Below are 14,090 nucleotides of genomic sequence, written 5' to 3'. Positions count from 1 at the left end.
CTAGAAAAACTTGTCTGAAGATGCCGCCTCAGGTTTTTAGACCTATTGTGACTTTATAAACTAGATGATCTCTTTAAAACTCAAAGAAAAATTAAAAAGGTGACATTTTTACTTCAACCTTTACTGTAACTCGGTATCCCTCACAGGACCAAGTGCCTAAAGCTTCACACATCACTTGGGAACCATTTCCATCCTCCTAATGTTTAACTTTTTATTTCTGAAAGAAACATGAAGAGCAGGTTTTGTTTAGTTTGGGGTGTATTTATAGTGTGGCGAGGGATGGGGTTTAGCATGCCTGGTTGACAGGGGCATTGGCTCCCCATCTCCTTCCAGAAGAACTCGCACTGTATTTAGAGATTTTTTGTTTTGCAAAAACACCCCACTCCCCCTAAAGTGTGGCCGTTCTCATATCCCACCAGGCTGTAAATGACCCTCTCTATATTTATCACAAGATACACTCATTCCACAGTTCACTTTAGACATCAGCACAGCCATGAAGATTTTGATATATGTTTTTGGGGGTGAACAATAACATTCTTTTACAGCCAGTGTATTGTTTTACTTCTGCAACGATATGTATAAGTTTAATCTTAATTCAAGGACTTTCTCTCGCCCGTCTTAAAATTTAATTAAGTTGTCTAAAACTTAGAAAATAAAGTAAAGCAATTTTGCTCTGTGGACAAAGGCAATAGCTGGCACACAAACTGTAGAGTGGCATGCATTCGATTGACTGGCTCCTTAGGAGTGTGCCCAAGAGACCAAACCCATTCTCAGGGCCCTTTCGACCCCAGTCTAAGGCAAGCAAGGAGGGTCTCTTCGTTATTTGCTAGAGGTGTGGCCTGCTCCAGCCGGCAGGTGAGAGTGTCCTATAGTGGGCACAGAGTGGGTCAATGTCTGAGAAATGTCTGGAGAGGAATGAATGTGCCTTCCCCCCTCCCATTCTATCATTAGATATGAAGTCCACATTGTTTTCTCAGAGTGCTCACCCCATCCCTATGCAGCGCTCCACTTTGATCTCCCCACGTTGATCTCTCTCACACCCTTCTCTTCCCCCGCCCAGTGTTCCACATTGTCCTCTTTCTTGCCTGTGTCGTGCTCTCCCTCTGGATGGCACTCAACGTTGCGATTTCTCACCCATGCACTTGTCCCCTGCCCACACCCCACGTTGCTTCGCCCACCGTCCACTCCCTGCCCCAACCTGCTTTTCCATTCTTTTTTTTCTTTTTTTTTTTGCACCTTTGTGCTAAAAGTAAAAACAAATCACGTATTGTGCTGTTTTTACCAATCTAACATATCCACCACTCAAAATACTTTCACATTTCACTATACTAATTCACCACTAATCCATTCTCACACTTCTTTACCCATTCCTCAGATCCATCTTTGTCACACTTCTTTACCCATTCCTCAGACCCATCTCTCTTTGTCACACTTCTTTACCCATTCCTCAGATCCATCTCTTTGTTGCACTTCTTTACCCATTCCTCAGATCCATCTCTCTTTGTCACACTTCTTTACCCATTCCTCAGATCTATCTCTTTGTCACACTTCTTTACACATTCCTCATATCCATCTCTATCGCCCTCACTCTATCTATCGCCCTCACTCTATCTACCTATCGCCCTCACTCTATCTACCTATCGCCCTCACTCTATCTACCTATCGCCCTCACTCTATCTACCTATCGCCCTCACTCTATCTACCTATCGCCCTCACTCTATCTACCTATCGCCCTCACTCTATCTACCTATCGCCCTCACTCTATCTACCTATCGCCCTCACTCTATCTACCTATCGCCCTCACTCTATCTACCTATCGCCCTCACTCTATCTACCTATCGCCCTCACTCTATCTACCTATCGCCCTCACTCTATCTACCTATCGCCCTCACTCTATCTACCTATCGCCCTCACTCTATCTACCTATCGCCCTCACTCTATCTACCTATCGCCCTCACTCTATCTACCTATCGCCCTCACTCTATCTATCTATCGCCCTCACTCTATTAATCTATCTGTCTATCGCCCTTACTCTATCGCCCTCACTCTATCTATCACCCTCATTCTATCTATCACCCTCACTCTATCTATCGCCCTCACTCTATCTATCGCCCTCACTCTATCTATCGCCCTCACTCTATCTATCGCCCTCACTCTATCTATCGCCCTCACTCTATCTATCGCCCTCACTCTATCTATCGCCCTCACTCTATCTATCGCCCTCACTCTATCTATCGCCCTCACTCTATCAATCTATCTATCTATCTATCGCCCTCATTCTATCTATTGCCTTAACTCTATCTATCTATCGCCCTCACTCGATCTATCTATCTATCTATATATCTATCGCACTCACTCCATCTATCACCCTCACTCTCTCTATCTATTGCCCTCACTCTATCGCCCTCACTCTATCACCCTCCCTCTATCTATCTATCGATCGCCCTCACTCTATCTATCGCCCTCACTCTATCACCCTCACTCTATCACCATCTATCTATCTATCTATCTATCTATCTATCGCCCTTACCCTATTTATCACCCTCACTCTATCTATTGCCCTCACTCTATCTATCTATCACCCTCACTCTATCTATTGCCCTCACTCTATCTATCTATCACCCTCACTCTATCTATCGCCCTCACTCTATCTATCCATCTATCTATCTATCGCCCTTACCCTATTTATCACCCTCACTCTATCTATTGCCCTCACTCTATCTATCTATCACCCTCACTCTATCTATTGCCCTCACTCTATCTATCGCCCTCACTCTATCTATCACCCTCACTCTATCTATCACCCTCACTCTATCTATCACCCTCACTCTATCTATCACCCTCACTCTATCTATCACCCTCACTCTATCTATCACCCTCACTCTATCTATCACCCTCACTCTATCTATCACCCTCACTCTATCTATCACCCTCACTCTATCTATCACCCTCACTCTATCTATCACCCTCACTCTATCTATCACCCTCACTCTATCTATCACCCTCACTCTATCTATCTATCACCCTCACTCTATCTATCTATCACCCTCACTCTATCTATCTATCACCCTCACTAAATCTATTGCCCTCACTCTATCTATCTATCTATCTATCTCCCTCACTCTATCTATCTATTGCCCTCCCTCTATCTATTGCCCTCCCTCTATCTATCTATCGATCGCCCTCCCTCTATCTATTGCCCTCCCTCTATCTATCTATCGATCGCCCTCCCTCTATCTATTGCCCTCCCTCTATCTATCTATCGATCGCCCTCCCTCTATCTATTGCCCTCCCTCTATCTATCGATCGCCCTCCCTCTATCTATCGCACTCACTCTATCTATCTATCTATCGCATCACCTTAGGATCACTCAGCACCACCACAGCATCACTCCGGGGCACCACAACATCACTATGCTCTACCACAGCATCACTGAACGCCACAGCATCACTCGTCCCCATCACATCACTCAGAGCCACCACAGCATCAATCTGTGCAACCATTCAACAACAACTGGTTCAAATATGTTCTATCAATATTTCAAGCTTTATTACAAATGCCACAAAAATATGTTAGTATTTCACTTCTGTTCTTGGATTTTCGTCACAATAAAATACAGTGAAAATAATCTTCACAAAAGTTATTTACAAAAGTTTAAGCTATTGCCATTATAAATTAATTAACTATAAGTATTAATTATTAAAAAAAATGAAAAGCCAATGTTATTTGTAATATCAATACATCTAAGTCACGTAAATGCAACACATATTGCATTACAAATGCTATAGGTGTCACATTTGTGAAAGTTATAACTATTTGCATTGTAAATGACAAACCGATTAATTTAGCTAATTTCAAAACCATTACATAAATAAAAAATGTGTCATTTCCAATACCAATAGCTCAAACTTTCCTAATGCGAGACCTATTGCATTGCAAATGCTTGTTCCTTCTGTTGACAGTGCAAACATAAGTGACAGGGACCAAGTAAAAGTGGAGAGTTGATAAACTTAAATCAAGAAGGAGGGAAAAATAATTTGAAAGAGCAGCAAGAAAGGAGGATAGGCTACGTTCTGCAGCCCATGGATTTCTAAGTATTGTACACACCGTAATGTCTGCAATCTTAATTACAAATGTTAGTAGTAACCATTACAAGGAAATAAATTGTTTGCTTCCGTTTTTGTCATAAAATCTAAATGCTGAATGTTGCTGTATTTATTCACTTGTTTTGTTCTAATACTTAAGATTTTTTGCTTTGAGTAGGTGTTTACACTTTTAAAGCTGTAGGTAATTCGTTTTACATATATTTTAGCTCGTGGCATTCAGAGGATTGCGGCAAGACAGAGCCATCATAAAACTGGACCCGATTTCCATGATAAATATGGCAATGCTATCCTAGCCTCTGGATTCGTGTTCTGTGTCTCCATATGGAGTTATGTAAGTACTTTCTTAGAACGTGTAGTTTCACGCAGTCGGCTCCCGTGGATTTATTGCATGCACGCCTGTTTGTAAGATTTCTTTGCTCTCAAGTTCGGGCCTGGTCTGACCCCAATAGAGAAAGGAACATCTTACATAAGAAAGGAGAATGTGTTTGGCTTGTGAGGTTGCAGAATGCACAACACATACGTATTATGGGAGACAAGGAAAACTTCATGGGAGTTGTGGTGTGGGTCTTGGGCGAGTGATTATCTGTGGTTGCCAGGGACTGTATGGACAGTTAAGGATAATCTGAGTTGTTAAATTGCTCCAAAGTCTTGGGGCAGCGTTGAGAAAGCCTGCTTTTGATAATTTGTTTGTATTTTGAAGTTTCACTCATGCATTGGAAAAGCAACGGTTTGTGTGGCTTCCACTGTTGATGTGGATCCTATATAGTAAATTACCTGGTTGGTTGAAGTTGATCGGCAAGCAAGTGACAAAGGTAGACTTTGCGTTATATTTGGTGGCGTAAAAACACCAGTTTTCTTTTCTGGGAATGTTAAATTTAACTTGACCAGTGGTGAAAGGGTGGTTTGTGTATGCAAAGCCATACAGCATACTTGTGTTTTCCAATGCACAAAATGTTGAGAGCTGGTACAGTGTTTTGGCAGCTTTGTGGGTTTGAGGAAAGGCTTCCCTGAGTCACGTTCCCTGGTTTTCTTATGTTTTGTGTGCCCTTAATGACGGGCTGCAGTAGATGCAGTCAAAGACGCTTAGCATATGTGGAAAGGTAGGTTGAGAAGCATTTAAGGTTCACGATGTCAAGCAAATACCTTCACTTGTGATTGGTATATGCTTCTACTTCTATTTCGAGTGACTTTCCTAAGAGGAGGAGGGTACTGGAGTGGTAGTTGTGTAGCTTGCCCTAGCCATGGTTGGCTTCACCTGAGATTCTGACCCACTTTTAGGAAGTTAGAAAATATGCTTTTTGTTGTGTGTGAGGCATTTATAGTGTGCAGCGTCTTCAGGTGGATTGTACTTGTTGCAATTTTTTTTTTTTAATGTAACTCAGTGTGGTCGTTAATGATTATATGGTGTGAAAATCGAAGCCTTGCCAGTGCAAAGGTAAAGTTGCTGGTTTTGCTTGGTGGGGGCTTTTTTTGATGCAATTATTCATGTTGGTAGACTTTTTTTAAAGTTCAGTACTTGGTGTGAGGTAGTAACATCAGCGTTCTTAAAGGGATTGAGCCACTTTTAGTGTATTTAGGATTACGTCCCCTATGAGGTTTTAATGAGGCTCCCTTGACTTGCTGTCTGAACCAAGGGCACGTGTCGCGCACAGGCTTTGCATCCATCGAATGTGGCTGAGTGTAAGATCTTTGGTTTGTGAGCTTGGAGGTTCCTAACTGGTCATTTGCCTCTAGGTAAGGCTATTCTCGTGCGGGTGCCCCCTGAACTGAAGATGCTTGTTACTTCTTATTTTCTTGAGTATGCATTGCATAGTCCCTTGTTTGTTTTGTAGGAAACATCTTTATTACGTAAGAGATATATGCCCAATATGTAGGACTGTCGGGGAATTGTGCGATTTAAGTTTTATTGCATAACAGACTTTCTACTATCTTGCTCTTTAGTGACCAAACTAAAATGGACAGGCGTGTAAGCTTTGTCTTGTCCAGGACTACATCCTTAAATGCTAGGAATGTGTACACCAGGAGCTGAAAGCCCATCACGGGTTGCTAATGGAATATAGAAACAAATTGAAATACTCTGTTTCGTACGACAAGGATACTGCATCAACCCTACAAAGGTACTCATGCTGGTTGGTGAAATACTATAAACCCAACGTCCCTGCTATATAACATCTAAGTGAAAACGTTTCATTCAAAACAAAGCTTGTGTTGGGGAAATACTGTTTTATGGCATGTGTGATTGACTGACCTCATGTTTTTTATTTTACCAGACGTGATAATGTCATATACAGGCTAGCTGTATGGGCATGCAAGAAGGTCAGTAAATGCTGCCTTGAGGTAACAAACAGGCTAACAACAATAACAAATATAACCATAAATGCATTGATCAAACATTTGTGTATTAGGGACCATACGTAGATCCAGAGGCATTAGAGCTGAACATAAATTTGCTCTGCTGGTATTTGTATTGGTAAAAAGACTCCTATCTATTCGATGGATTTGACCAGGAGTCCTAATTGTGGCTTATTGCAAAAGGGGCTTACTGGAATGGTCACTAGCAAAGGAACTTAGATTGAGAAAGGTTAGGATGGATGATAAGGTATTGTAAGATCCACTACAGTGGTCAGGGATGCTGCTGCATACAGCGGCGAAGAGGGGGAATGACGGAGGAGCTTTCCAGGGATAATCATTGAATGTGATTGACAGGAGTTTGCCGAATGGTAGCTATAACCTTTTCAGGTGGAAAGAAGTGGCTGAAGATGGAAAGATCAGCAAGTATAAGTCTTTAGATCATAGCTGAAAGTGTCACCTGATAAAAGTGGAATGTGTATATGCCGTAACTTAAAATCCTAATGCAGAATAATATGCGCAGCATGTAATAAAGAGTGCTATTTTATAGTAGCCAAGGTTAATTCGTATATGCAAAGATTAAAACTGTACTGGAAGAATTGTATATAAACAAATAAATTGACGCACACAATATATATTGAGTAGATGTGTGTGTCACATACAGAAACTCTGTGCTCATATTTAAGAATGATGGGCGAAAATAAGCCTTTTATTACATAAGCTTATTTCTTTGTTTTTTCTTCTATAGAGATAGCATGTCTTCTTGCTATCACTTCAGAGTGTTCGCATATTGGTAGTGGTTGAACATGTGGGACTACTCATTGATCAGCAGTTTGAGGTCTATTTCCACTGCGTATGAGGCCTGGATTATCCTGATGTTGTCAAAGTCAAGCTCCGTTCCTCTTTCTGTTAACTCTGGCAGTGCTTAGAAACAAGTTAGACTACTAATATCAAATCTTATGTAGCAAGTGAGCTTCGCTAGCCATTGACTTGGCAGAAACCATGCTGACGTGCTTATGCTTACCATTACTTCAGTAGAGACTTGAGTAACAGCCCAAAATACTGCTCAGGATAATGATGGGCACTTTCTTACCTTAGCTTCCAGACGCTAAAGCCTGCAAGAGCCCTGGTGTTACAGAGAAGTTTGTTGGATAGGACGAGGAGCTCTGTACAGTTAGTGCTTTCTCACTCCACGGAACCTGTTTCTCTAAAGCCCTTATTCGGTTGGCTGCAGTGCTGTGTAAAATGGGAACCTCTCTGACTTCTGTGTGATGTCATAGCACAAGCCAGACTTTCCTCCTCCTGTTAAGAGCAGCAGTGGCCAACCTGCTCAAACATGGCAGCAAAATCGGCCCATAGTACTGTTGTGCTTTAAGTCTGCGTTCGAATGAACGAAACTCTACCACGACTTGGGAGCCTGTCTGGTAGCCATCAGTACCTCTTATTTCATTGCATTTAGTCACATTGAAAAATATTGGTGCCGGGCACCTCCAGACACCCCTCCCGACTGAATTATTATTCATCTATCAACTTTAAATGCGTTTTGGAATTTCAGTGTTTGTCTTCATCAGCATATCGGTTACTGAAAATATGAATATTTTTCTATCAATACCAAGTTCTAATTTGAACACACCAGCTTAGCTTTCGAGAAAAACATAATTTTTGCCTGCAAAATAGCAATTTGCATTTTTAGTGCATACGCAGTCCTCGCAGGTGCTTCGCATGAACAGATTCTGCTTGAAATACCCAGGTATTACAATCACCTTCTGGTGGACTACAGCGTTGATGCTGTTGTGTGTCTGCTCCATGCTTGGACCAAGCCCAGCACCAGGACCTCTGGTGCATATTCTCTGCATGCACCTGCAAAGATTACTTAAGGTGTCACCACTGATACACCCCTCTCACCATCTGTCGACATTTCTCAATTTCCAATCCATATCCGGCCTGCCGTCTTACTATCCAAACATTTGCAGATTGTATGGTTTTTGCTTTTTTACTACCTCCCACTTTCCAGACATTCTTTCTATTCAGCTACCTGTATCATTGGAAGTTCAGAAACTTGCATGTCTTTAACTATGGTGTTGTATTTTAATACAAGGTAGACCCAAGAGGTAGGACAGTGGACTAGCCAAAACGTTCTGTGTTACCCTAGACCTTTTCATTTTGTCTTCCAACTTCCTAGATGGAGTATTTGATCTTTAAAATTAGATGCAAGCCTAACGCAGGCTTCTAGGGAACTCTCATTTATTTTCCTACCCCACAAGGGGAGGTTTGATTCCTAAACTGGTAGAACTTATCCTCCCTTATATTTTGTGGCCCCAGTTTTTCCATTTAAGTCACATGCTGTCTCACTGATGATATCAAAACACTTGGCCTTCTTCAGCTTGTTGATAATCCAACCCATTTAGCAGTCCATATTCTTGCTCCTTTCTCTTTCATCCTGGAAGGCACAGTAGCTGAGGCACTGTTTCTTGTAACCTGGACAGACCATTATAAAATTTCTTTCGAGTGGCCATTCACACATTGTGTATATTTTGCCAAACACATTAGTAACAGTACCAATTCCTCATGGGAAATCTCATATGAAGAACTTTGCTCAGCCTAGAGCCTGCAGTATGGGGATACAGCCCTCCTAGGAGTTTTGCGGTGCTCTCTAACTCCATTTCTCTGAGAAAATTCAAAGCAGTTTTGATCCCCCACTTTTCTTCTCTTCCTTTAATTCACATCTAGTTTCTGGTAATGGTGCCTCACTAAAGAACGTCACCACTCTTGATCCCGCTACAGATATCAATACTATTCCAACCATACTATCGGGTGCTTCTATCAATCCTTGTCTTCCTCACGTGTTTGCCTTATTAAGCCAGCTTTTACAGTTCTTTGTAGCCAATCTTTCTCCTCCGCGGATCCGAATGATTTAACAAACTACAGACCCATATCTCGCCTATACAGTGAAACACCTTGAAAAATGTACTCCACAAGTTGAGCACTATATTGAATCTAGCAGTTTATAGGACCCCTCTCAATCTAGGTTTCGGGTGGCCCAGAGCACAGAAACTGCACCTTTGAATGTGGTAGACTACCTTAATCTCATGCAGGATCAGGGTCGATCGGCAACATTGATCAGTCTTGATCGCAGCGCACCTTTCTACATGATTTTCAAGCCATTCTTTTTTAACATCTGTATAACAAAGGTGACTTTCTGAGAACTTTCATCTAGCTGCGCTTACTGGCAGAACTCGGACCCCGTCAGTCCAAAGCCACCAAACTCTGATGTGGTGTACAACAGGGATTATCTATGAGTTTAACCCTTTTTTAAAAATATTTGCCACCTTTTGGTGCAAGTTGTAATCTATGAATTATTGACTTAAAAAAAGATGAAAGTGGACCTGCCATTATTTGAACCTTTGAACTCATTCGTGACCTAAGCCACCAGTCTTTGTTTTCTGCTACCAGTGCTGAGCAGCTTACCCCAGAATAAGCCAGCTGTTCCGCAGCAATAACAGCAGTTGGTTCACTAAGTTCGCAAAGCAGTATATTATACATATGTAAGAATTGAATATAGTCTTGAGGAAGTCACTAATCTTATCCTACGGATCCCAATCTAAAATCTCCATGTCCATATTAGTGCAAGGAAGTGCCCAGTCATTTGTACAACATACTCTCTCTGGAATTAAGCCAGTCTGCTAAGTCGAAATGCTAAATTGCAGCACGTATGTAAAAAAAAATGCAATGCCATTGAACAATACAACAAAATATGCTTACCTAGAAACTTATACCAGACTATGATAAAACACAGCAGTCAAATGTTCATAGTTTTCTCATTCCCCGTTTCCATCATTAGAAGATTAAGCTACAGATTTTATTTTAAAGCATTTTATCCACCAAGTCTTAGACCTGTCCATTACTTTCCTCATAATCTATTTGTTTTTCCCTTTAAAAATGTAACTTTCTGTTCTGGAAACCCACCTTGGATTTTACTAGAGATAAAAAAAAATTACAGGCCTCCTTGGCATTTCCTAGCAAAGATACTTGAAAAAAACTACCACTGTCCAAGGCGGGGATGTGTGAGATTCACTACATTTACCTTCGTATAATTACGAGCAGTTTCGAAAAAAATGATGCTGAATTATGCGAAACACAAATCTGTCTCTTTCCCAATGTGGTGTGATTGTGGATTTTTGCACAAAAAAGCATTATGCAAAAATCTGGAACTTAGGCAAATTACACCAAAATCATTGAAATTTCAGTCGGGCTTATTCAATACTTCAATTTTTATTCCCTTCTCAGCCTAATAGCCTGCCTTTCAAAGTGAGGCACAACTGTCACTCTTCAATATCAAAGATACACTTCTAGGCCTCACAGTAGAAACTGTACTCTGAAATCCTTCCTCATTACCCAATAGTTATTGGAGTCTCCCGTTGCTCCCTCCTCTGATTAACATTCCTCTCTGGAAAAAAATGACGTTTTCAATCATGGATTGACCTTTTGATATTCATAGTCTTCAAAATTTCTGATTGTGTGCTGGAAGTTTTTTAAGAGATTTCTCATCTTTGAAATGTACTTTCCTTGAAAACACTGACCAAAGGAATTTGATGTAACCTTCGATGCCATTAGGCAGTTCAAAGCACAATCTGCATGTGTCGCAAGTTGATGTCTAAGGGTGGGAACCCAAACCAACAACAGAGCTGCATATGGCTTTTGATCTTTTTGGAATTAAGCAGGAATTTGACCATTTACAAACCCAGGTCAGGAAACATCTACTCCTCCACTCCTTAGGCTTGTGCATGAGATGTCAGCGAGATAGATGCCGATCCGGACTCTGCAATTGTTCCATCTTCGGGGAAGCGATTTCTTTGTTTATTCTGCTTTATGAGCCCCTCTTTACAGCGACATGGATTTGTTGGTGCCAGGGGACAAGGGAATGTCGATACAATAGCTGACGGCACTTCCCAACACTAGATATCTCCTTGAGCAGCTATCTATTTGATAAGAAGTGTATAACTCCTCACACAAATTCCCCTTCCATCAGCAAGCAAGATGTCATTCCAGCCGGGCTGGTTACCTGCATATTAATTCCTAGTTCATCGTTTAACACACATCTCAGTTTAAAAAAAAAAAACGTGATCTTAGAAGTCTGAAAACTGGAAGGGCAAACAAGACACATACCAAAACAGGACTACATTGCTTTCCTTTTAGTTCCAGAAAAAGAACTTGTTCAGTCGAGTCCCTGTTGTAAAACATCTGACTCAAACAGTAATAACGGATACAGCCATGCTAGATCAGGGTGTCATTGTGGGTTACCTGCAGCTCCCTTGACGCTATTGACAAAAACTATGGCAATGGGTGTTCTAGAGCCACCCACATGAGACTCCTGTCTTCTCACGTTATTCATGGCAAAGTCTTATCTTAACTCAGTCATACAGTGCTGCTCTCATGTATTGCACTCGGTCACCTAACTCAGATGTACCTGGTCTATGTTTCTCGTGGAAGAGCTTTGTTCGTTTTAACAATGGCTTCTACTTGTAGCCTGTCTAAAACATTTTTTTTTATCAGTTGAACTAAAAACTTGAGCAGACAAACTAAGGAGGCATCCGTTGTCTGAATATTGATGGTTTATCAACTACAAAATTCTGACATATGCCTTTCGAAACTGAGAGGTCCCAAATTCGGACTTATTCAACACAACAAGAAACTTATAATGCTGAGACTTAATTTTCAACATCTCAAAACTCGATTGACTAGTCATTTTCTTTCTGTCTCCTGTTCTGCCTAAGGATTTCATTAAGCTCAAACGCCAACAGTACGAACGTGGATTTTATGGGTGTGACCCTTTTCCCTCCAGTTAGAAGACTATATTCTCTCTGGAATCAATCACTGCCTATTCGCTATGAATGGGCCCACCCAAGTCTGGCCTGCGACATTTCTCCTTGGAAGTAGTGCTCCTTTTGACCATTAGATTGGCTTGAAGGCAGTTTTTCCACACCTGCTCTCATTAACATACTGTATTGATTTATAATACGACCTTTAGAACACACTCCTTCCTTCCAAACGCCAATTTGGTTTTTTACTTCAGACTAATTTGTGGCACTCCAAACCTACCCTTTCAAACTGAGCGGTTATTTCATAGATGTGATGTAGGTAATGCACATAAATACTCACAAAGTGTATTGAAAATAAAACTTCTGTAGGTGGATAGTCTTCTGCATCATTGAAATGAGCTCCTGCCTGGTAAATCTAAGGCTTGTTCTGATGCAGGTATCAGACTGTTTTTTGCTGAGATTTTCAGAGGCACCACATAGAGGTCTGTTAACGCTTTTTACCAGCATATTGCTTGCAATCTAACTTAAACTATGATAGTTATATGTATTCTCACTGGTCACCTTTCCCTCCTGGTGGGAGGGGAGGTTGAGCTTGCTATTCTGTTCAATGTGAATATATGTACTATGGGATTTGTGTAGCACAAACCTAGTCAAATGGGAGATAATCCTGTAATCGTGAAGACAGTTATTTACTCCTAATTTTAACACTCGATATTAGAAAACTTCTTTATGTTCATAAACAAATCTCCCATCGTCTCCTTAAACGAGAAACATATCTTGTATTGTGACTTGTCTATGGGCTTGGTCAATACTTGGGATGCTATTGAACCGCCGTTCAACTTTTCCTGCTTTCCAGTCCATGCCTGTTGTAATAGATTTCAGCTGCTACGTGGGCCCTGTGAAGGAGATAATTGCTTTTGGACAAACGCATACATCCGAACTTTTGCATCATTCTACCTCTTTCTTCCCCTGCAGCCTTTAAGGTATCAAGCAAGCTGAATTGTTAACCAAGAAAATCGGTGTTAATACCCCAGAAATTAAAAAAATACTGTTCCCCAAACATAAGGGAGCTTTTGATTGCAAAGCTGGGAAATCCGTTACAATGTGGGCAGTTTACAGCACTGATTTCAGTGCGAAGGGATGATGTTTGTGTCAGGAGTTATTTCTATTTTAAATTATTACCACTTTTTTAAACATGTTCTTTCTGTAGGCTTAACTGATGCCCCTTTTTTAACCAGAGGTTAACTATTTTCTTTTGTTTTTTGCAGGTATTAACACAGACTGGAATTACATGGAATTTTTCACCTGTTGGTCGAGTTACCCCAAAAGAATGGAAGGACCAGTGATGCAGACTTACAAACTGCTATCAAATTGGAACTGTCTTGATTGTTTTCTTTTTGAACTTGCTTATGCCACACCCAGGCATGATCTGTTCTATGACTCTAGCCATTATTGATATGGCATATTATATGTAATAAATGTATTACACAAAATTTCATTTCCATTTGTTTTATTCTGTCGTGCTATTTTTTTTTCTTAAAATTTTAGATCCTGGTTCAAACTCTGCATTATTGTCAAAGTGTGGCAGATGGTTTCTGCCTACATTTAACCTATAGATTGCTGTGTTCACACTTTAAAGATATGAAAGGCCACCCCTGAATTGAATTTGATTTGCTGCTGTTTTTTTCCTCATACAATATATTATGGTGTGTGTGTAATTGTAAAATTTGAACAATACCTTCTCCCATTTATATAAAAGACATCAATAATAAAATGATATCAAATATTGCTCAGCAGTTAGACTGGAATCAAATGA

The 14,090-nt window shown here is 40.7% G+C and overlaps 1 protein-coding gene across 1 annotated transcript in view; it reads left to right on the top strand.

The window, feature by feature from the left end:
- Positions 1 to 13,705, top strand: part of COX7B (cytochrome c oxidase subunit 7B) — a 34,334-nt gene extending 20,629 nt beyond the window's left edge. Inside the window, exons 2-3 of the mRNA XM_078688828.1 lie at positions 4,313 to 4,437; positions 13,543 to 13,705. Coding sequence (XP_078544954.1) covers positions 4,313 to 4,437; positions 13,543 to 13,620 — 203 coding nt within the window. The 3' untranslated portion in view covers positions 13,621 to 13,705. The remainder of the gene's footprint in view (positions 1 to 4,312; positions 4,438 to 13,542) is intronic.
- Positions 13,706 to 14,090: the final 385 nt, after the last annotated feature.

The sequence above is a fragment of the Lissotriton helveticus genome, chromosome 4_1, assembly GCF_964261635.1.
Source record: "Lissotriton helveticus chromosome 4_1, aLisHel1.1, whole genome shotgun sequence".
Classification (NCBI taxonomy): Eukaryota; Metazoa; Chordata; class Amphibia; order Caudata; family Salamandridae; genus Lissotriton; species Lissotriton helveticus.
Note: the sequence above shows the minus strand (reverse complement) of the source record. Positions and strands in the feature narration are given on the sequence as shown.